This window comes from Hibiscus syriacus, unplaced genomic scaffold, assembly GCF_006381635.1.
Source record: "Hibiscus syriacus cultivar Baekdansim isolate YM2019G1 unplaced genomic scaffold, ASM638163v2 tig00006178_pilon, whole genome shotgun sequence".
Taxonomy (NCBI): Eukaryota; Viridiplantae; Streptophyta; class Magnoliopsida; order Malvales; family Malvaceae; genus Hibiscus; species Hibiscus syriacus.
Window position 1 is genome coordinate 1 of NW_024062085.1, and position 26,144 is coordinate 26,144.

At 32.7% G+C, this 26,144-nt stretch overlaps 2 protein-coding genes and 1 pseudogene across 2 annotated transcripts in view; 1 reads left to right on the forward strand and 2 right to left on the reverse strand.

Moving 5' to 3' along the window:
• Nucleotides 1-667: 667 nt before the first annotated feature.
• Nucleotides 668-18,195, forward strand: LOC120200566 (AT-hook motif nuclear-localized protein 23-like). The gene is made up of 2 exons (XM_039201368.1): nucleotides 668-679; nucleotides 16,972-18,195. Exon 2 carries the CDS (start codon nucleotides 17,021-17,023, stop codon nucleotides 17,891-17,893), a length of 873 nt encoding a protein of 290 aa, XP_039057299.1. The 5' UTR covers nucleotides 668-679; nucleotides 16,972-17,020; the 3' UTR covers nucleotides 17,894-18,195.
• The window catches only part of LOC120200564 (plant intracellular Ras-group-related LRR protein 5-like), a 30,332-nt gene continuing 18,528 nt past the window's right edge, over nucleotides 14,341-26,144 (reverse strand). Inside the window, exons 4-5 of the mRNA XM_039201367.1 lie at nucleotides 19,174-19,178; nucleotides 14,341-14,351 (exon numbers count right to left, since the gene is read on the reverse strand). The gene's annotated coding sequence lies outside the window, so the exon portion shown is untranslated. The remainder of the gene's footprint in view (nucleotides 14,352-19,173; nucleotides 19,179-26,144) is intronic.
• Nucleotides 21,515-25,290, reverse strand: LOC120200565 (annotated as a pseudogene).

Sequence of the window (26,144 nt, forward strand, 5' to 3'; positions counted from 1 at the left end):
TTTCCCTAATTTATAATGAATTACATATATTAAATATAGTAAACATATTCATCCGAATATAAAAAGGTATTATTTTGTTAGAATAATCAACAGAAACACATTCCTTGTAAGTTTAGGCACATTTCCAGTGATAATTAGGGTTGTAAATGAGACGAGACAGATCGCGTGAGCTACTCGATATTGACTCGAACAAGGCTCGATAAATACTCGGATCGAATGGACTCGACTCGAGCTTGAGCTCGACTTGAATTCTTAACGAGCTACTTGATATTCGACTCGAAAAGCTCGTAAGCAACTCAAAAATATAATATATTAAGATTTTATTTTTTTAAAAATAAATTATTAATAATATTAACATTTATGTATTGATTTTTTTTTAAAAATACAATAAGATTTTATGTATTTAAGGTTTAGGTTCAAGTTTGAGTTTGAGGCTTCAATCGAGTTAAGTTTAAGATTTTTTTTCATTTCGAACCTTTTCGAGCTGCTCACGAGCTTTAGTTTTCGAGTCGAGTCGAGCTCAATTTCAGAGTTTTTGAGTCAAGTCGAGCTTAGCAATACTCGAGCTCGACTCGGCTCGTTTACACCCCTAGTGATAATCCTTACAAAAATAAAATTATTTCAGTAAATATAGTATATGCATACATAAAATTAATGCGAAAAAAAGATTAAAATTTAAATTGCATAAAATAAAACAATAACATCAGAAACTTTAAAGACCAAACTGAAAAACCAACAAAGCCTAGGGTAATCAATGCAGATATTGTACAAATTAGGCACCAAAATCGTAAATAAACCAATAACACCATTCAAAACTAAACAATATTAAACTTTGAGGATTAAACTTTAAAACAAGCAAAAATCATGGCCATAAACAAGAACATTAAACAACCTAGGTACTAGAATCGTAATTTAATCACCATCAATATTCATGATTAAAATGAAAATTATTAAAATCTAAAGATTAAATCAAATATTTACCCAAAATCTGTGTAAATAAGAGTAGTGACTAAAATAAAACAAATGAAACTTGAGATGAAAATTAAAATAAGCAAAAATTCATTACAGTGACCAAATCGTAAAGTTATTGGAATTTAGTGCTATAACGCAGCAGATTAAGACTATATGGGGCTCTCATGTGATTTACCCCTGCCCACAAAACGTGCATCCCACGTAGCTGAAACGATGTTGTTTTATTCCTAATATATAAGTTCTAAACCAGCCAAAATGGGCAAAACCTCTCATTTTACCAATCTCACTCTCTCTCATCAAAAGGGAGAGAGAATTTTTTTCTTCCATTTCTCCTCTCTACTCCTCGCCGGGTAGCACCCCGAGCTCCGACAGCCGCAAGCAGACACTGTCGACAGCCATACACGGTGGCCGTTGTCCGTACCAAAGCCCCTAAAAGGACCCCTCATCTTCCTAAACCCAAATTCGAACCCCCTCAAGCCTAAAGTTTCGTCGATCGGCCTAGATCTAGACATTTACCTTCGAGGAAACGGTTTTCTGGCGACTTTTGGCTTCCCGTGAGCTACAAAGTGAGGTAAGCTTCTCTGATCTCTTCCCCTACATAATAGTCTTTGGGTTGTGGCTATCTCTCTTTGTTTTTAGTTTTCGATAAGTCTATTTTTTTCTCCTCGTTCTAGGGTTCTTTTTTTATGAAGTTTTTGTGTTGTTTCCTTCTGTTCTATTTTTTCTGTTATGTCGTCGTATATATCATCGAAAAGAATGAGGATTTTTCCTCTTTCTTCATTTTTTCATTTTCGATGTTGCATGTTTTTGGTAAGGGTTTGACCTTTGCTCTTTTTGGTTGTTTTGTCATTTTTGTGCTAGGGGCTGACCGAGGATGGCGGTTCAGCGGGGTCAAGGCCCTGACGGGCTCGGTTATGATCCAGCTGTAACACCCCAACCCGTACCCGACCCGGATACGAATCTGAGGTGTGACATTGACTTTTCCAATTGACTTTTTTTTAAAGAAAACCGAAGACATATAAGTTGACCAAACAAGACAAAAACCGATCAGAGAATTTATAACCAACATATTTCTTACATGCCAACACATTATATACAACAAAATACATACTGTGACTTTACTTCTGATCTGATCGCTGAGTGGAGATATGCTGCTATGCAAATTCCTATTCTTGATCCTCTTGCTCTTCAGAACCTACGTGTAAAAACGTTTACACGCTAAGTCATAGACTTAGTAAGACATAATTACATAATAAAGAATTATTAAAAATATAAACATACAATCTACTATCCAAATGCAATTATACTATCATATCATCATTTATCATACCACATATGAAACAATGTAAATCATAATAATACCATATTAAAATACAATCATATACATACTCTTTATGTTCTGTTTAAGCCCATATACACTATTGAGAACTCCAGGTATACGAGTACTATAAGGTTGTGCACACATATGCTGTCACTACAGCTCAATCAATGTCCCGAATGACCTATCCATATGTTCTGAAAAACATAGGTAACTGTCCATATGTTCTGGAGAACATAGGTAATCTTGTTCATATGTTCCGAAGAACATAGGTAATCATGTCCATATGCTCTGAAGAACATATGTAATCTTTTCCATATGTTCCAAAGAACATAAGTAAGCATGTTCATATGTTCCGAAGAACATAAGTAAGCATGTTCATATGTTCCGAAGAACATAGGTAATCCTCGACTCTTGGCATGTCAACTATACCTACAGTTCTCATAACTCATATCATGGGCATTATCTTTTACCTTATTACATATTCACACATTCATATCACATATTTCTTTCCTATAGCTCTTTATCACATGTTCATATGATCATCTTATCACATATACCTTTTCTCATATTCATATAACCATATCATTTCATTAATATTCGTATATCGCATGTTCATTTCTCATCCAATCACATATCACTCGGTTTATGATCTGACATATTCTCATCATATAACTTATATAAAATATATACATCACTTATACTAGTTCCTATGTCCCATCACACTAGCATATTTTCATATATTTGTAATCACGTAGTTTATTTTTCGTATAATTCATGTCACCTCTCATATGATTTCATATTCATATACTATATATTTCATATTCTTTCTTATGTTCTTACGATACCTCTTATATTCTTAGTTAATCATATAGATCATTTTAACTATTTCACATATTTATCACATTTATATATATATATATATATATATATTTACACAATTCATATAATATATATACTGTAACATGTCAATACATATGCTCATGCATACATATAAATCATAACAAACATATCACACAAACATCACATACCTAATATATATCATGTAACTCATTCAATCACATATGACACACATACACTCATATATATAAGCTCTAATATGGAAAATAGACTTACCACAATTCACATAGTATATCCCATAGACATGTAACTTTTCATGCATGTTCATTTCAAGCATATCACATAATGCATATGGTATGAATTCATATAATGTTTCATAATATTGAATGAATCATGTATCAAGATATTAAATCTAGACTTATCGCAAGTCTAGAACTAAATATACTAACATAATCATGTTATGCATATGCACTCACCTTAGCCTTGTTTGAATTGAATCAATTCTAACCCTTCGATTACTTTGAAGCAAAGTCACGTTCAATAACTACATAATTAGACATTGATGCATATCAGTATTCCACTTGATATACATTAATTGTTCATTCCTTAGACTAAAAAAAAGACTAATATCATCTCTTAATGAAGGTATGTATCGATGCACCCTACAGTGTATCGATGCATTCCTTAACGTGTGCATCGATGCACTACCTATGCATCGGTGCACAAATTACATTCTATGTTTTCTTCTTAATGGGGTGTATCGATGCACTACCTGTGCATTGATGCATTAATTGCTTTTGATGTTTAATTATTTGAGAGTGCATTGATACACATTGAAGATGCATCGATGCACACAACCCAGAAATTCTATTTTGAGCATGAAAAAGTCTTACTTTTTCCTCAAATTCTACTTATTAACCCCTCCTTATACCTTAAAACTTATCTATACATATGTAAACCTTCTTATAACACTATAACACTTCATCATCTCTCATAATTCACCATAATTCTTGAATCAAATAATTTCATCAAATTTTCCATGTGTTCTTAATTCAATTCTATCACCTCTAACTTCTTAATTAACCCTTTGACAAGTCAAATTCAACTTCTTATTCTAATTATGAACTCTATTTCTAAATTTCATTCAAGAACTCTAAATCTTTAAATCCTCCTACACTCTTCATCTTGTTGTTTTAAAGAAAATTAAGCTTTCCTTAAGCTTACTTAGCATCTAATAATCAAAACCAAACTTAAGTTTCAGCACATAACCAGTTCAAGAGAAAACTCACCTTTGCTTGGCTTCACACGTGAAAAAGAAGAGAAAGGAAGAGAACTCTGGAAACCTCTAAACTTTGTTTCCTTCCTTCTACGTGTATCTATATATACCATTCTTAAATATCTTTGCAAATGACCATACTATCATTTCATTCCTCATTCTTTTCAATTTGATCCTACACCACATTTCTCATATAAGTCTTTAAACCATTCAATTATTTTAATTTAATCACCAAATTTTGAAACCTTACAATTTAGTCACTAACCCGGTATTGATGATGTTACAAATCTCCCCTCCTTTTAAGAAAATTTGTCCTCGAATTTTCATTACACATATCGATAAGAACATATCTTTCAATGTTCTCATGCTCCTTTCTCTACTTTATTCCTTTGCAATTTATAATCACTGATTTGCTTTCACTTCCCAAAAAACCCAATCCATTTCTAATTACCTTATAACCATAACCAATCTCTTATTCCATCATTATTTAACTCAGAACACAACCTTAAATCTCTTCAAATATTATTAAACGTATACTTTACGAAATCAAACAATCTTTTCATAACACTATCTATCATTTCCTTACCCCATATCAACTTATAATTCACACTTTACACCTTTTTCATTTAATTTCCCTATATATTTACTCCTTTATAAATCATTATCTCCTTGTCTCATAGATCATATCTTTTTTTCTTATTTCAGTCACCAGTTACTTATCCCTTGAGGAATAGCTCCATTAGATTAACAGAGAATTCAATTCCCTGAATCAGAATGAAACACTTCCAACATATCTTGTTTACTTTAGCACTGTACCTTAATGGATTTATCACTACACTATTACTACAAATGACTTCTAACTAAATTCTCAATTCTCTTACCCATTCTCTACTCATATATGGTTATACAAGCTCAAATCAACTAATATCATAACACATTTATTGTACAATAGAAAGATACCTGCTAATATCTCTGGATCCGCACTGTCTTCACTGATATTGAGATTATATATTCTAGCCGTAGAGCATATTTCCTGTTGAGTAGAATATTTTGTCTGATTTTTCCTCTATCTCTACCCCGTTCCCTTTGAGACATCAAAGCAGATCGCTCCGACTGTACAGACTCTCCTATCCCCAATGAACAATCTCTCATAAAATGTCATATTTCCCCACATCGGAAACAGGCTCCAGATTCAACTCTACATGCCCTACCATGATATCTCCCACAAATCTGACAGTGTCTCTATTATGCTCTTCCATCACCAGACTTTCCCAATTGAGTTTGTCTAGCTCTGATCTGATTTGATCCTCTAGCAGAGGATACGACCTTACTTGGGATTAGAAACCGGAATCTCTACCTATTTTGGGTGGTACAAAACTCCCGTTTTTTTAAGATCGAGTTTTATGATCCCCAAATCGCTCATTTTGAGCTCTTTCTAGAGCTTTAGCACGATTTACTACCTCTTGAAATGAGGACATGTTCAATACAATCAACATCTCTTTTAGCCTTGGTCGTAGTCATTCAACAAACCACTCACATACTTCTTTCTCTGTCCGAATCAATTCGGTCGCAAAACGACTTAACTTGTTGAACTCGCACTCATATTCATACACAACGTGATTATCTGTTTTAAATTCAAGAATTCTTGCTTTATTTTCCTGATGATCTGATCTCCTATATACTTGTGCTTAAACTCTTATAAAAACAAATACCAAGTTATCTGATCATTTGGCATCCTATGAATAACATTCGTCCACCAGATTCTCGCTTGCCCACGGAGCAAGGAGATCATCACATCTAGTTTCTCCAAATCAGAGTAGTGGAGTCCCTCTAACATGATCTTTATATCATTAAGCCAAATTTTCGCAACAACATGACCTTCTTCGGCTTCACCTTTGAACTCTAGAGCTCCTAATCCCTTTAACTCTTTAGCTACATTTATTCTCTGCGTTGAGAATGCAGGAGGTTGGAAACGTGTCAAAATAGTGTCCAGTGTCCTAAAAAATACATCTTGATCTTGCACAGACACTCCAGAGGGTGCCTGTCCTTCACCTTGCCTGGCTAGGGCAGGTGAATTACTACTTTTAACTAATCTATCATCTCCCGCTTCACCCCGGGAGCTATCTTGTCTGGACATCTAATAAGAGATACCAAATGTTTCTATTAGCTAAACAACATACTCATTACTCTTATCATATCAAAAGTTCTTACTACTATGTTGGCATGTACACTTTTTAACACACTATGGACTCCGGTTTATGCCGAGAAGCGACTAAACGGTAGCTCTGATACCATTAAATATAACACCCCCAACCCGTACCCGACCCGGATACGAATATGAGGTGTCACATTGACTTTTCCAATTGACTTTTTTTAAAGAAAACCGAAGAACTTTTAAACTTTCATTAAAAATATATTATTACTTTACATAAGTTGACCAAACAAGATAAAAACCGATCAAAACATTTATAACCAACATATTTCTTACATGCTAACACATTATATACAACAAAATACATACTGTGACTTTACTTCTGATCTCATTGCTGAGTGGAGATATGTTGCTATGAAAATTCCTATTCTTGATCATCTTGCTCTTCAGAACCTACGTGTAAAAACGTTTACACGCTAAGTCATAGACTTAGTGAGGCATAATTACATAATAAAGAATTACTAAAAATATAAACATGCAATCTACTATCCCAATATAATTATACTATCATATCATCATTTATCATACCACGTATGAAACAATGTAAATCATAATAATACCATATTAAAATATAATCATATACATACTCTTTATATTCTGTTTAAGCCCATATACACTATTGAGAACTCCAGGTATACGAGTACTATAAGGTTGTGCACACATATGCTGTCATTACAGCTCAATCAATGTCCCGAAGGACCTATCCATATGTTCCGAAGAACATAGGTAACTGTCCATATGTTCTGGAGAACATAGGTAATCCTGTCCATATGTTCTGGAGAACATAGGTAATCCTGTCCATATGTCCAACTATACCTACAGTTCTCATAACTCATATCATGGGCATTATCTTTTACCTTATTACATATTCACACATTCATATCACATATTTCTTTCCTATAGCTCTTTATCACATGTTCATATGATTATCTTATCATATATACATTTTCTCATATTCATATAACCATGTCATTTCATTCATATTCGTATATCGCATGTTCATTTTCTCATCCAATCACATATCACTCGGTTTAATTTATGATCTGACATATTCTCATCCTATAACTTATATAAATATATACATCACTTATACTAGTTCCTATATCCCATCACACTAGTATATTTTCATATATTTGTAATCACGTAGTTTATTTTTCGTATAATTCATGTCACCTCTCATATGATTTCATATTCATATGCTATATATTTCATATTCTTTCTTATGTTCTTACGATACCTCTTATTTCATATTCTTAGTTAATCATATAGCTCATTTTAACTATTTCACATATTTATCACATTTATATATATATATATATATATTTACACAACTCATATAATATATATACTGTAACATGTCAATACATATGCTCATGCATACATATAAATCATAACAAACATATCACACACACATCACTTACCTAATATATATCATGTAACTCATTCAATCACATATGACACATACACTCATATATATAAGCTCTAATATGGAAAATAGACTTACCACAATTCACATAGTATATCCCATAGACATGTAACTTTTCATGCATGTTCATTTCAAGCATATCACATAATGCATATGGTATGAATTCATATCATGTTTCATAAATATTGAATGAATCATGTATCAAGATATTAAATCTAGACTTATCGCAAGTTTAGAACTGAATATACTAACATAATCATGCTATGCATATGTACTCACCTTAGCCTTGTTTGAATTGAATCAATTCTGACCCTTCGATTACTTTGAAGCAAAGTCACATTCAATATTTACATAATTATACATTGATACATATCTGTATTCCACTTGATATACGTTAATTGTTCTTTCCTTAGACTAAAAGAAAGGCTAATTTCATCTCTTAATGAAGGTATGTATCGATGCACCCTACAGTGTATTGATGCATTCCTTAACGTGTGCATCGATGCACTACCTATGCATCGGCACACAAATTACATTCGATGTTTTCTTCTTAATGGGGTGTATCGATGTTTAATTATTTGAGAGTGCATCAATACACATTGAAGATGCATCGATGCACACAACCCATAAATTCTATTTTGAGCATGAAAATGTCTTACTTTGTCCTTAAATTCTACTTATTAACCCCTCCTTATATCTTAAAACTTATCTATACATATGTAAACCTTCTTATAACACTTCACCATCTCTCATAATTCACATAATTCTTAAATCAAATAATTTCATCAAATTTTCCATGTGTTCTTAATTCAATTCTATCACCTCTAACTTCTTAATTAACCTTTGATAAGTCAAATTCAACTTCTTATTCTAATTATGAGCTCTATTTCTAAATTTCATTCAAGAACTCCAAATCTTTAAATCCTCCTACACTCTTCATCTTATTGTTTTAAAGCAAATTAAGCTTTCCTTAAGCTTACTTAGCATATAATAATCAAAACCAAACTTAAATTTCAGCACATAATCAGTTAAGAGAAAACTCACTTTGCTTGGCTTCACACATGAAAAAGAAGAGAAAGGAAGAGAACTCTTGAAACCTCTAAACTTTGTTTCATTCCTTCCACGTGTATCTATATATATCATTCTTAAATATTTTTCCTTGCAAATGACCATACTATCCGTTCATTCCTCATTCTTTTCAATTTGATCCTATATCACATTTCTTAATAAGTCTTTAAACCATTCAATTATTCTAATTTAATCACCAAATTTTGAAACCTTATAATTTCGTCACTAACCCGGTATTGATGATGTTACACCAGCAAAGCATAGGGGTACATATTTATCTCTGAGGTGTCTGTGTCTTGTTTTGTTTTTGGCGTGAAATCTGGCGGTGACAGTCCTCAGGTAGTAGAGAAACAAGGGCACTTGCATCTCATACGGGGAGTGCGTGGCGGCGACTTGGCACATGGAATTTGAAGCACTTTAGGGTAAAACCCTAGTAGATTCAGATCTGGACCGTTGGATGGGTCCAAATATGATGATTCAGATTGTGTGGCGAATGGGCAAAAGGGAGATGTTGGGTTTCCTTCAATGGGATTTGGGCTTGCTTGTTGGGCCATTTGGTGCTTTGTAATTGGGCCCCTGAATTGGGCTTGTAGTTTGTAATATAAAATTAAAAATAATACTAATAAATAATAATAATAATAATAATAATAATATAGTAATATAATAAAAACTCAGACAAAAACGGCTGTCTACAGTTGCCCCTCTTTGCACATTCTTGCGTTAACAAGAATATGGCAAAGACAAAGAGACAACGAGTTTTTTCAGTCGAATCCATGCTCTGGAGTCTCATGAGAGGTCTGCACCACTATTCATCAGGGTAAGTAAGATTTGATCTGCTCCACTTTCCAGGTAATCAGATCTGAAGGATTTTATTCATTTCACTACTCTTCCGGGGAGATTGAATCGGAATCGACTTGTTTCACTGCTTTTCAGGAAGACCAAATATGAAAGAAGAAGAATATGTTCCACTACCCTTTAGAGGAGATCAGACTCGAAAAAAGTTTGATTATTTCACTATTCTTCATAGAAGATTGAATCAGAATCGATTTGCTTCACTGCTCTTTAGGAAGACCAAATCTGAAAGAAGAAGCGTATGCTCCACTAATCTTTAGGGGAGATCAAACTCGAGAAACTTTGATCCACTTCACTATTCTTCAAGGAAGATTGAATCATAATCAATTTGCTTCACTGCTCTTCATGAAGACCAAATCTGAAAGAAGAAGCGTCTGCTCCACTACTCTTTAGGGGAGATCAAACTCGAGAAAACTTTGATCCACTTCACTATTATTCATGAAAGATTGAATTGGAATCGATTTGCTTCACTGCTCTTCAGGAAGAGCAAATATGAAAGAAGAATAATATGCTCCATTACTCTTTAAGGGAGATCAGACTCGAGAAAACTTTGATCCACTTCACTATTCTTCATGGAAGATTGAATCAGAATTGATTTGTTCATTACTCTCCAGGAAGACCACATCTGAAAATCAAACATTGCTAATCATTAGCGTATTGTTTGAGAATTTGAAACCAGCACACCCAAAGGTTTAGAATCTGTGAGAATTTTTGAAAATCAATTTCTCCTGTGGAAATTTGTCTCGCAACCACCATATATGAGAATCTGTCTTGACTCGAATGCCATTTGAACCTCTCCCTTCTTGGGACTTTGAATTGGTTGATGACTTCTACTTGCTATAAATATGTAGTTTCTTGAAAAACCTATAAAATATTCATCTTGAAAGTGCAATGTATATGAATATTGAATGCAGTGATGCAATTCACTTATCATTAATCTTTTGAGAAAGTGAAAAGGTCTTTGAGAAATACAAAATTAGAACTTTCACCGAAACGACCCAAAATAGATAAGGTCTTAAACTAAAATAGTTTTTAATTTTGTATTGTAAATGTTGAAGGGAAATAAAGGCTGTTAAAACAATACATTATAAAATTGAATATATAACAATATATTTTTATTCTTCCAAAAATAGTATAATTTAAATTATAAAATAAACATTTAAAAATTATAAGTCGCACTTGATTCGGCTTCCAAGTCCCAAGTCGCCTCTATGAAGAACTTTATGATTAGAAGAAATCATTCTGTTTTTCTATTGAAAAAAGAAAGAAAGTTGCAGTTTTATTTTGTAAAAAAAAAATCCAATGCCAACGCATAGTATAATAGGTGGTGGTTTTCCATGTATATATCTATGTGCTATAAATATATAAAATAATGTTCATTGACTTATATGCTATATAATTGATTCATTTTTTTATTTGATAAATATATATTATATATATGAAATCCAATCCCACGATTAATAAAGTTGTTAAAGCATAAACTATATACAAAATGTCATGTTCTATTAAGATTGTCACCAATTAATTAATTTAAACTATTTTGTATTCGTATCTTCATCACATGTACATCTAACATTTAATTAAAATTTCGTCGGTTACCGTTATTGTATTTCATAATGTCAAATTACAAAAGCCGGAGAAAGATTGATGAATGAAATTTACGAATCAAGTTATCTCAGTTGTTAAAGAAATCATTATTGTTTTTAAAGGTCACGAGTTCGAGCACCATCAGTTTAGCATAGCGATTAAGAGTTTATTCTCAAATGGTTAAAATTATTTAGAACAAATACTATTTTATAATCGCTTTACCTTAATCGAAATCGAAATACCGATGCATGAAATATTTGCCCTAATAATGTTTTTGTTTTAATTATTTGGAGCCAATGCATGAATTAGATAGAAGAAAATGAGTTTTGCGAATTTAATTCAGTAGTAACTGTTTACAATAAGTAAACACAATTTATTAATTATTATGAACGAAATATTTAACTATGAATTAAATGTTTTAGACATAATTTATTTTTAATTGTGTAAACAGTATGTAATTCTCTAATTTTTAGGCGTTGATACTAACAATCAGTTAAATTTATTAATTTTGACTAATAAAAAATTGAAAAAAGAAAACTAAATCATTTTCAATTGAGTAAATAATATGCGATTCTCTAAATTTTAGGTCCTTGGTATTAATAATTAATTAAATTTATTAATTTTGACATAAGAGATTTTAAGGGGAAAAATCAGTTCATTTTCAATTATGTGAAAAATATGTGATTTTCTAGTTTTTAAGTTGTTGATACTAACAATAAATTAAACTAATTAATTTTGAATGATACAAAGGATTTAAGAAAACAATTAATTCATTTTCAATTGTGTAAATAATACGCGATTCTTTAATTTTTTTGGTTTTCTTCTTGTTCCAAGGTTTCGGTTCGTCCTGATTAATCTAGATCGATTCGAGTTGCACATCTGATTTAGCGAAAATTTTCTATATGTACAAATACTCAAACTTGAGCGTTTATTTAAATGATATCAAACTGTTTACCATTCGAATCAACCCGTTGATGATTCTTTAATTTTTTTAATGATTGTTTAAATTGAAAAAAATAATAGTGTGGATAAGCCAATAATAATATCCCATAGAAAATACCTAATTTTGTTTGGTCAGAGCAGCACTAAAATGCATGCGAAAAGAATCGTGGGGATTGGTTAGGCTTTCGTTTTCTGATTTTCAAGGTGCCTCTGTTTTGTACTTACGTACGTAGCCGTAAGGACGGTGACTCCCACAAGGAGGAGAACCGAGCGCCGTCCAGGGTGAAGCACACCACGTCTGATTGGGACCCACGCGCCGCTGCAAATTTGCCTATTTGCCACATTTGTTTTCTAAGTTTAAATTATATATTTTTTAAAGATAGCGACATCTGTTTTATTAAATAAAGAGGAAATATCATAAAGCATTTCTCTATTATTAAGGTGTACAAACTAGCGTTCTAAGTATATATATATATAAGGAAATGATTAAAAATTTGAACAACCAACTCGAATAATTGTCAATAATGAAATATAAACATCATTAATACTAACATAAAATACATATAACAATAATAATTTGGTGATATATTGACATTATCAGTTTATCACAATGATATTATGACATAGTAAAAAGTTTCAAAACAACGCTCAGATCTAGATCAATCTGTATAGTTGATCATGATATTCACACCTCATTGGAGTAACATCAAATCTATACCTATTTTTCGATCATGTTAAAGAATCAATAGTTGTTAGTGTGAGTTTTGATCGTAGATGAGACTAATGGCTGAGCTAAGTACAAAACACTATTGTTTAAGGATGAATCTCAACTACTTGACATTCAACGTTTATAATGATGATATTTTTAATATCCGAACCTAAGATCTCAAAGAATAACAACAAATTTTTTTATCATTGAAACCGCTTGATTGTGCTATTTTGATTAACATTTAATGATCAAATAGAATAAATTTTCTTTCCTTCTACTTTTTATTAGTTTTAACTTTATTTTTATATTTTATATATTAAAAAGTTAATTTTCTTTAAAAAAATTTGTCACATGTTGTGTTTTTATTAGGAAACAAAAATTTTAATATAATACAAGAATTGATCTTAATATGATTATAAAATAACAGAATAGATATTTATTTTTGGTAAAAATATACATTTAAAATAAAATAATATATGATATAAATATTTATTTTTAAATTAATTTTCTAAACATATCAATTAATAGAACATAGCAATTTCTTCGAAATGGTCGAATAATTACATAAAAGGCTTTATTGCTTAAATTACAACGATTTTCAAGAACTATTTGTTGGACAATGTTGATGTCTACCGTTATAAACGTTATCACATTAGGTGTACAGATCAGTGTTAATTTTATTCATTAAGTGATACATGTCATAATATGATAATGGTAAAAATTTATTTAAAATTTAACAAAATTAAAATTGTATATATATATATATATTTAAAAAATTGAAATAACTCTAAAACTTTGAAAACCTTCATTTCAACCCCTAAACACACGTCAATCATCGCCCTTTTTTGTCGATGAAACTTCACCCAATTTTACCTCCCCCAGTGATTAAAACCCTATGAAATTGTGATTGATCGATGTCGAATCGATGTTTTATATCCCGTGAACCCTAGGATAAAAATCCCGATCCCACGCGATTTCGACGACCAATCGACAGCAACTACGATGACGTATGACAGGAACTACGTCAACTGTAGTGGTCGTGGTCGGAAAGGGTGGCAATGGCGGTGACGGGTTATGATTTGGGATTGTGGGATTTTTTTTTGTAATCTATGAGAAATCAGTTTTTTTATATATAACTATAATAATATTCTTAATATTTTAAAAAAATAAATTTTAAAATTATTAGATTGTGACAGGTGTCACTTAATGAAAATATAAACGTCGTTGATGGCTTAGACACTTAAAATGATAATGTTTCTAACGTTAAACATCCGAATTATTCAAAAATAATTTAAACACTCGAATTATTCGTGAAAAATATTATAATTTAGACACTTATTTTATATATAATCCATTGAAAAAAACATATAAATACGTTTAAAAGTTCAAAACCCCATTACCAACAGCTAGAAAACCGGATGCAATTGTTCATTTGCTCAAATGTTTTTATCATTAGAAGAAGCAAACAACAACCGTCACTCACCCTTTTCCCGCGTGCGTTAGCGACAACAATTTATGCATTTAAATATGAATTAATAAAATTCTTGATTCGAATTAAGTCGACTCCAAAAATTTTGAATTCGAGTTAAACTATAAAATAGAACTTAAATAACTCAAATTTTGTAATAATTAATAAATTGATTTTGAAGTTTGATTCGAATCCCTTAAACTCAAATATGCATGATATATGCATATCATATATGCTTAAATTGAAATCAAATAGCTCATAAAATCTATAGATATTATAATTAAATTTAAACATAAACTCAAACAAATCGACTCAAATTTTATAAAATTGACTCTACTTAAAATAATCCAAATAAAGTTCGATTTATAAAATAATATTCATCAACTCAAATATTTCAAAAAAAAATTACTTGACTCGAATGAATTGAATACTCACCCCTACATTTAACAATATTGTGATTTATTGTAAAAATGTTTGTTTTTAATCCCAATGATTAGAAATAAAAAAATTGAACCCATTAAGTAACTTCAATAATTAAAGAGAGTCTTATTCTTTTTAGATGTCTGAGTTTGACCAACTATAATCGAAGATAATGTGTTGTCAATGATTAAAAAAATTCTAAACAATTTTTTTTTGTAATTATCCTAAATTATTTAGAAAATATTAATTATTTATTTAAAAAAACCCCTTTATTTAAATGCATTATTTTTAACAAGTAAATTTAAAAAATTATATCCAATGCGTCAAATTATAATTTTACTACAGTTGTCTTATAGATTTTTTAAATTGTTACCATTAGAGTTAAAATAATAGCAAAAGTATACATTTTCTTATTTTTTGCAAAAAGTAATTGTACAATTTGAAATCTTATACAAAACTCACTTTGTGCATAAAAATTTTGCAATAAAAGGAATGAATTTAATTAATTCAATAATATAAAGTTGAATTTAAAAAAATAAATGAATTATCATAAATAATAATAATAAGAAATTAAATTTATTAATCGTTTTTAATAAGTCAATGCGACTATAAATTAGTTTTTTTTAAGAAAAATAGCTTCATTAAAAACCCTTCTAGGTCTATAAGGGGAAAGTAGTGCCCTAGGAACATGTATTACTATAAACATAATCGTTGGATACAACAAACGATATAAGCTCATGACAAACTGAGTCAAAATACACAACATTGCAAGACCTAAGAGCCCATGTAACTAGAGTATGTGCAACATAATTGCAAGATCTATGAACATAACAAACTTTGAAGTGGATTCTAGCCTCTAGTGTCTTACGAGCTTCCAAAAAGTGGTAACATAAAGTGGATAGATCCTCCTCTTGTCGGGATAGCTTGTTAACAATGAGTGTTGAGTTTGATTCGAATATGACATGGTCTAACAATACTCGCTAGCCAACATTGAAAGTGTGAATCTTCGATAAGCCAGCTTCAATACACACTGGTGATGTCGCAACCATTCCTCCAAGTACCAGGCCAAAAAAGTTACGAGCAATTACACCGATAGTTGTCATTCTCTCAATGGGTTCACGGGCACCATCCATATTAATGTTAACATAACCAGGAGGGGGAGGTTGCCATTTCGTCTGTCCTAACAACAACGACGTTCTGGGAACAAGACTAGACTATCATCCACAAAAAGAAGATGAGAGACACTTGGACCTCGTTGAGAAGCTGAAATCCCTTTGATCAGACCTGTCCTTTGTGCTTTATGAAACAATACCGACAATCCTTGGATAACAAACAGGAAGATAAAAGGAGATAACAGAGCCCCTTGTGGGGTGAATTCACGAGAGAGTGAATTCACTAATATCTCGAACGAACGGAATATATTAGTTAGACAAATTTAATTCGGTAATAATGTATAAACTTATAAGCATAAAAATAAATGTTAAAATAAATAAAATGGATGATGCAAATCCACGCACCAAAAACTGAGAGTAGGGTTGGTGGCATGTGCCGTAGAACGATAAAGAAAAAGAAAGAAATTCTCAAGCGTATTATTATATGTATAGGTTTTAATCTTTGAGATGGATGTGTAGTTTTAAGATTATCATCTCCTTCTCCGTCATCATCATCTCTTTCATCTTCCCCTTGCCTCTCCCCTTTGTTTATTGTGTTTAATTTCTTATAAAAAATAGAAAAATCCCTCTTTATCGCTATACCTATTCTAATCCCTTTGTTTTCTTGCAGTGCTCCTTCTCCTTAAATTAAACAAATCCCCCTTAAACTGTTTCTAATCCAAAACCCATAATTTATTCGTTTTTTAAGAAAAAAGAGAAACATTTTTATTTTTAATCCTTTGTTTTCCCCTTGTTTTCTGTTGTCGTTTGATGCTAGCATGGCTGGTCTTGATTTAGGCACTGCTTCTCGCTACTTCCATCAGCTCCACAGACCCGATCTTCACCTCCAGCACCAACCCGAACCCGATGAACAGGAAGCTTCAAACAACCGTGTTGGTGCTCACTATGGCTCGGCTGACCACCACCAAGACGACGGCTCTCATCAACGGCTTGATTTAGTCAACGCCGGCAACTCGGATTCAGGTGATCTCGTTGCTCGTAGGCCCAGAGGTCGTCCTGCAGGTTCCAAGAACAAACCCAAGCCTCCCATCATCATCACCAGGGAGAGTGCAAACACGCTCCGAGCTCACATTCTTGAAGTTGGGAATGGCTGTGATGTGTTCGACTGTGTCGCCAACTACGCTCGGAGAAGGCAAAGAGGAATCTGTATACTCAGCGGGAGTGGTACGGTGACCAACGTGACCATCAGGCAACCGTCCGCGACTGGAGCTGTAGTTACCCTTCACGGTAGATTCGAGATACTATCGCTTTCGGGTTCGTTTTTGCCGCCGCCAGCTCCGCCGGGTGCCACAAGCTTGACAATCTATTTGGCTGGCGGGCAAGGTCAGGTTGTTGGAGGAAGTGTAGTCGGGGAACTGATGACGACCGGACCTGTTATTGTCATAGCTGCATCGTTTACAAATGTGGCCTACGAAAGGCTGCCTTTAGAAGAGGATGACCAGCTGCAGATGCAAAACAACGGTGACGGCGGAAGCGGTGGTGGGAATAACATGTTTGCAGATGCTGGAGCCGGCGCTGGAGGGTTGACTTTCTTGAATTTGCCTCTCAATATGCCGCCTAATGTCCATTTACCCGTTGAAGGATGGTCCGGAAACTCAGGTGGTGGTGTTGGTGGTAGACCTCCGTTTTGAGTCAAAATGCGAGCTTCACATGGAAAATTCAAGCACTGTCCCAAAAAGCAGTTTCCATTGGTAACAAAATCTGGATTCTTGGATCATAAAAGGTCAGGAAATTCATGGACTAATTACAATCGTCGTCATCATCATCACGCTTCTTCTACTTCTTTCTTTCATTTTCTCTGATGTTGATGTTAGTTCTTGATCTTTGTTTTTACTTTTCTTCTTCTTTCTTTGGATTTTGGAATCTATGATTTCAGGGAATAGTCGTTTCTGATGTTCATGGTTTGATGATGTATCATTAATTAACTATTGTTGGATAATATCAGTCGCCGAGTCTTCTGTGTTAGTATCAGATCAACTAGGGTTTCGATCCTCCTCTTTAATTTCCATCATACACCAATGTTCTTCATCCCCAACGAATTAAAAGAGGTCATTCCAAAGTTTTGCATTGTGTTCAGGACATAATAAATAAAACAGTAGCAGTAATTAAGAGCCAAGGTTTCATCTTGTTTCTCCCAACGTGAGTTTTGCTTTTGCATTCAGGTTCACTTAGCTGAGCTCCCTTGGGAATAGCCCCCTTCTATTTTTCTATTAGATCGCACGAAAGGAACGACCTCAGCAGTTAAAGAAAAGTTGTTATCTTTAAAAATCCTGCAGAAATATGCTACTATGTATGTAGGGCTAGTTGAACAAAGGGTCAGCAACAAATCTGTATTTTGTGGCATGCCTGTTCAGACTCCATTAATGTTTGTTTTCCTGGTAATTTCATTTCTTCACAAGAAATGTTATATACATTAACAGCCTCCAAGGCATACAGTGATGTGTTAACAAAGTATATATTATAAGGAGAAGCTAATATTTTGATAAAATAATGGTGGTGCTTGATGCTGATTCCTTTCTTGCTTACGATGACAGCCTCTTCTTCATCATCTTCATTAGTCTGCTTATTAGGTATTCTTTCAATAATGGACCGACTTTTAATGAATTTATTCTTGTCTCCACTTTGATTCCCATCGACTGTTTACACCAACGCATAGCGTAAAACTTGTAATTTTATTTTTTCTACGATCGTTAAATGAGTGGAATTAAATAAACAATTACTTACTTTTTAGATATATTTTTTCTAAACAATGCTAGATTGAACGAAAAATCGTTTGTTATTGTAATTTCAATCCATGCATACCTGATCTTGGACTGAATGCTAATGCTTGATTTTGTTAAAGCTTGTCCATATAAATATATAAGGATGTTTATATAGTTATAAATAAGAAAGAATTATCTAACTTATCCACTATAGCTAGATATTTAGTTGCATATAATAGAATTATTGATTATCTAACTAAGTAGAAACATGGATACTTATAATATATTATGAATATAAAGACCTACTTATAAACCCAAAAACAACGTTGTAGCGAGAACAAAAACAACAAATTACACAGAAAATTGTTGTGTTCTTTTTCCGTTCTGAAGAGGATTTTTAACGAGGCATAGGATGATTTTGTATGACCATTTTCTTCAATAAAAAGTTTACATTGAAGAAAAAAAGGAATGCAGGAGCAAACGTCAATAAACATACACTAATGAATGATGGATATAGATATATTTTCAAAGACGAGAACACATATAATAACATATAAAATTTTTATTTGTGGATATGCACGCATAAAATACACAATCAATAAAATAAATAACTGACTAAGAAATTCAAATGACAAGATGAACACAATCACCTTAAACAATACTTGGATCCGCCACTAATTATGATCTCACTAGAGTGACAATGAAGGGGGTTCATAACTTTCTCAACCGACATCTTGAACAACCTCCATAACCGGATTAGAAATCCAGTGGTAATGAAGAGAACCAAAATCAAAATCAGTAAAAACAGTCTCACACACAGAATAACATCTCAAACAAGAATATAATCATCGAAAAACACAATCTGGAACCAAATTGATCTTGGCTTTGGCAATACCATCTGTTATATTAGATAACATTTAAATTTTATTATAAATTTATTGGATGATTAAATTTATTTAGTTAAAAATTCTTATGTAATAAGGATACTTGGTGATCAAATTTATTTCTCTCATAGATATAGGGCAGATCTTAGCCTTCAGAACTAGGAGATAATTATTTTGAAGAAATATAATATGTTTATAGTCTCCGTAATTTATTAGGTTTATGTTGAAAAGATGAGTTTTATAAGGATATCATGTGTCTGTACTCTTTGTGATCTCTAAGTTTATAGTGAATAATTATTTTTCTCATTTATGGAGGTAGGAAGGACAAATCACGTTAAATCTTGATGTGAAATTTAAATATTTTTCTTGTGTGTATTATTTTACATTGGTCTTCTTTAGTTATTTTTCACTAACAAATTCCTAACAAGTAATATTAGAGCTACAACTTGAGTTATAAAGTTTCAAAAATAAAAAATTTGATGTGAATTTTGTCAGTAATATTGGAAACATGCAAGAGGAATTTTGTTGTAATGATCTTTCAGTTGCAATAGAATGATACTCAATCGATCTAGCAATACCTAATGGATATTATGCAAGAATTGAAGTTATTGTGAACTTGAGAGTGTACCTTCAACTGATATGTAGCTTATGTAAAAATTGAAGTTGTTAAAGATTCGAAGACGAATTTTCTAATGGAATTTATGTCAATGGAGAGATTGTTAGATATTGACTCAAATTCTTACTAGATATTAAATTAAATTTTGTTATGTTCTAATTGTTGAAGACTTTTGTGTGATTAAGTTTTTTTTAATTAAGGATTCTTATGCAATGAAGAGTTTTGGTGACCAAATTTGTCTCTCCAATAAATATAGGGCATATCTTAGCCTTTAGAAATATTTTGAGAGATACAATCTTTTTATAGTCTCTACCATTTTTGGAGTTTATGTTATTGGGATAAATTTTATAAAGATGTTGGTATAGTATTTTGAGATACATAAGATCTTGGTATACACATCAGATATCGAGATACATGTGATACTATATATTCATGCTCTTCATGATCTCTACATTCATAATAAATTATTGTTTTTCTTCATGATCTCGTCTTTTTTATGTGTGCAACAAAGTTTTATTCTAAGTTGTGGTCTTTGTAGATGATCAAATGGTAGTTCACCTTTTTTTTTTTATTCTAACAAGAAAACTTCCCCTTGTTTGATTAAGGCTAACGACCTTAATAATTCCCAAGAAGTTTGTTGTTATGTTATTTACTTAATTTTATTACCAAACAACAGTGATCCTTGTTTTGTTGAACGACTTTGATTAATGGTGCTAAAAAATGCATAAAATTACAAATAGTAATTACCAAATCTAATTCAAGATTATCATATACATAAAATATAATGTCAGTCTTCATCCGAACCATGACATGAAAATGAATTTGAAGATTGGAATACTAAGAAATGATGCTGTCCTAAGAACTTATCAACAGTCCTTTTTCTAAGTTCCAAAGCACACCATGATTACCATCGACTAAAAAGTAATTAGCAATAATGTTAACCACTGAATCCATTTTAGATAAACTAATTTAATATAGGAGAATAAAATCATATTATATAACCAAAAAGGAACCACCGTTTATAATTAATGCCATTCTAATACAGCATTTATGATTAAAATGAATGATTAGCTTTTGTTGTTAAAATGAGGGTCCCCTTAAACATCTGAACCCAGTCATTTTTCAATGACCTCAACAAAACTTGAAACCTACACCACAAGAAAGAAAAAACCCTGAATCTATGAAGAATAATGATACTCTCACAACTCGACAGCTAAGTGTTATGCAAGAACATTCACCGAATCGATACTGGTGATTCGGGAAACGGCATCCTCATTGTTGAGCGTGGCCGGGCCAAAGTGAGTGCATTTGCATATTGTTATCATGCATGGATGGAGGAGCCGAGTTATTATTATGAAACCTGGACCCTCCATTAGGAGGGCTACCGTCGTTTTCATCAGAAGACTCGCTTGAGGCAGCATGCGAAGGAGAGCTACCTGCTGTCTCTGGAGCCCTGAAGTTTTGCGTATTCGGTGTTGGTATGTGAGAAGGTCCAGTTCTCAAAACATCTAAGTTATGTTTTATCCCATCTGCAATAAAGCTTCCGACAATGACCTGGCAGGAGATGGAAAGGTCATAAAACAAGAATGAAATATGTTGATGTTATGCCAAGAGAAGAGACTCCCCTGATAGCAAATATTTGAGCAGAATCAAGCCTCAAACCTGAACTGCTTGTCAGATGTGAATGCAGCTTATGAGAATTAATAATTAGACATGAACATGGCAAATACGAATTCACAATAAGTAACAAATATACCTGAACTGGTGGTGCTGCCTGTAGTGTACCTGCAATACCACCACCTACTACTCGACCATCAGACCCAGCAAAGGAGACATTTAATCCACCACTCCTGCTGCAACTACCATTATTTTCAGAAACCAAAAACGAACCCGATAAAGAAATAATTTCAAACCTGCCCTGCAATTTAAAAAAAAATATCCATAACTAAATTGGTGCATAATTGATAAAGTAATTCTGATTCAAACTGCTAGAATTGCATGGACCGTTTTGGTTTGACAAACACTTCACGTGACCATAGCCTTGTAATGCTGAGATTTCAGCTTTAATGCGCGTCTTTTTGTACTTCTAGCTAATATAATGCCAAGATTTCAGATTTCATAAAGTAAACTAAAGTAGTAAAACCAATGGGGCTAAAATGTTCAGACAACTCATGGCTGCATACCACTATTAGCCTACTTCAATTTGTATTTTTCAGTTCACTTCAACAACCTATACATGCCAATCATCTAAGTTTAACTTCTCCCTTGATCTCATTCTCACATATGCACTTACCTATTCCCCGTCTCAAATTAACCTTATTTTACTAGCTAGTATAAATGGAGGACAGGTACATGTGAGATGAGTGAATCAAGACCACCTCATACAGGTTTGTGTGTTGTTTTCTGGTATACAGATTTCCAAAGTACTGTATCACACCATGTAAATTACATGCATGTGATTATGTATATTGTTTGCAGTGCATGCGCTTTAGGCATACTTATCACATCAATTTTCTTCTATGGTTTGTCGGCTTTCCTCCACAAGGTGCAGCTAAGCATTATTTTGGATTTTGTAAGACCGTTATTGTTGCTGTCATTAAAGCGGTAGTAATGGTGCCCTTTTTACCTGAAATGAAATTTTAGCTCTAAGCCTAACAATTAGAAGAACGAGTTCATCTAACACACCCACACATAAAAAGAGACAACTAGCAATAAAAACACAAAAATACACCTTTATCAACAAGAGGGCATTGGCAATAAGAATCCTTCCAAAAGCTGACATAGTTAATTATTTTTTTTCTTTTCATCGATGAAATTTGAACTAGGGATTTACCTTACAACTTCCAATCTAACAGTGGTCTCACAATCAATAATCACCAAACTCATTTTGACATTGTTATTCACTAAGCTAAAAAGACACAAGATATGAGCAGCAGCACTATCTCAGAAAATCCATATCCACATAAAATAATCACGCTAAATAAGTTACATTTTTCCCTTGGACTAATTCATTTGCTTTCGGGTCCTAAAATGATACAAGAGACTTATAATAGGTTAAATTAAAACGCATTTAACAAATGCAAAAAGACATTAATTATTCTATAAAAAAAGAACGACATGAACAGATGTGTGTGCTCATTGTGCACACACTCACTAAGTAAAACATAGACATGAAATGCCTTTTGTTTATATTAAAGAGAAGTCCAGAAAGTTTAAACTTCAGCAGCCCCGGAAACATGGAAGCAGTCCTATAACTACTTAAGCCAAGGTCCTGAGCCAGAGGACTCTATTCATGAGAAGGCTTTTTTATCAGATGAAACTCTTAGTGAAGAAAAGTACCTCATATTTTACCATACCACCAGACTGGCGGAGTGTAACATTACAGACAGCACCATTTGCAGAGAGAATACAGACTATGCATGGTCCTTGCTGTGAGAAAGCCGTAATCTTTGATGTTATATCCTGCAAACTTACAGGCCACACAACAAGGCACATTATAAATTAATGTTCAAGGATTACAAACATGAGCATCCAGAACATGTGCAAAGAGAATAGTATAGTTGTATATTGGCAGGCAATACTATTCAAGGCAGATAAACAGAGGAGTATCTCCATCAATGAATCTTTGAAAGAACACAAAAGGATAAATATGCCATGACTCGAGCTAGGATCGACATGCTCTACACAATTATTTAGAGTGGGCAGAGTGCAGACACTGAAATAGATCTAAATTACTTCAAGGTGCTCTGCTTAGCAAGTAAAGGATGAAGTTGCTTTTATGCAATATTTTCGATATCCATAGTTTCAGTTGCATTGCAAAGAGTTGAAACCATTCTCTTCCATGGAAGCTTAAAACATTCCAAGATTCGATATAAGAAAAACTAATCATTCCCAAGCATAAATCCATTATGGCAAAGAGAACTTCATACATTGTCAAGCCTGCCCTAATAAACATAATATTTCCCAAATTCCATCTAAAACACCAATCACTATGAGTTTATGTATTACTCACCTCACCGGCGTTCACGGTGATCACATGAGGAGTAAATCCCACCCCTGAAACTCCACCTATTAAAAGAAACAAACCCACAAATTTAAACATCAAATCATATAATTAAAAAAGAAAAACAAAACTATTAACGTCTATAATTCAACTCTTAATTACCTAATGCATCGATCTGTCTTTTTCCAGAACCGGGAGGCCTTCCACGGTTCCTTTTAGGGGGCGGTTCCACCGCGTCACCAACACTGCCTAAACCGACGGAGTCACTACCTCCGTGATTGGGGGAGTGATTAGCAACTGGGGTGGTGGGTGCCAATTGTAAAGCAATGTTACCGTCGGGAGCATATTTCCTAGGCCGACCTCGCTTCTTTTTCATGGCAGCTCCGTATTGTACTGAAATTGAGGCGATCCATCAAAGCCGACGGAGTTCAAAGAATCCAGCGGCTTGGGTAGCTGTTGGTTTTGATGATGGAACTGTTGTAAATGGTGCTGATTGTGCGAAGGCGGGGAAGCTAAGGGGTTGAAGGAGAAACGGGAGCAGAAGGAGGGAAATTAGCGGTGGGATTAGAGTTGATCAAGGTAAAGTTGGAAGGGTAGGATGAAGATGATGCGGGTCCAATTACCATGGGCTGTGCAGCTTCCTGTGGCTGTAATCCCCTCCTCATTGCTGCCTGACCCTGTACTTCTCTAGACTCCATCTTTTTTTCTAAACCCAGCTTTCTTTTGAATCTTTGTTTACTCAGAGTATCAAATAGGAGAAATTAAAAAGGGAGATCAAGTGTAATGTCAATCAATTCGTAATTCGACTGATATTGCCAAAGAGTGTTGGAGAAAAAAAGAACTCAAAGGGAGTTGAGTTCAAGAGTTGTCTGAGTTATATAGCTAAGAGAACTTAGCATGTATGGTACACAGAACTTAGCATGTAATCTAAGAGAGAGAGAAAAACTCTAATAGTTACAATTCAATCGTCATTTCTAACTATTTAAATTTATCATATATTTTAGATTTTTTTTTATGTTACTTCTATTAAAAATCTGTTTTCATTTATTAAAATTTATAAGTTTAAACTCATCTTTAACATAAAATAATGTATTTGTCCTTATTTGTTATCACTATTAATAATGTTAATCTAAGCTTATTATAATGATACGTCGATTTTATCGTTAATTTTTTAACGACGAATTATTAAAAGAGAATCAAAATATTAGCGGATGACTAAATAAGTAGTTTTTCCTAATTTAAATCCTGGGCTGCCATATAAACTCAAATATATAACTCACTTGGATTATTAGACTAATTTTGCCGAAACTTAGAACACATTTTAACCTTTTCTCCTATTTTCCTTTACTGAAATTAAGACTTAAACTAAAAAAATTCTTTTAACTATGTTTTTTTGGCTTTAAATCCTTAAGTTATTTGATCAAAATAAATTTTAAATTATCGTACTTAATTACTTTAATTCCAATCATTATTTTTCAGAAAATTTTATTTGATTTTTGTTTCGATTTCTAAACATATCAATGTCGTGCATCTAACTTTAATAAATATATCTTAACGAAAAATTTTTACAAACAAAAAGACTTAAATTCAAATTTTTATTTAAATGATATCAAATTACTTATTATTTACGTAACATAAAAGTTGGCTAGTTACTTTTTTTAGTTTAAGCCCTCTAAC

Bases quoted from the DNA above. Each gene is read 5' to 3' on its own strand.
- LOC120200566 (XM_039201368.1), top strand. From the start codon at position 17,021: ATGGCTGGTCTTGATTTAGGCACTGCTTCTCGCTACTTCCATCAGCTC.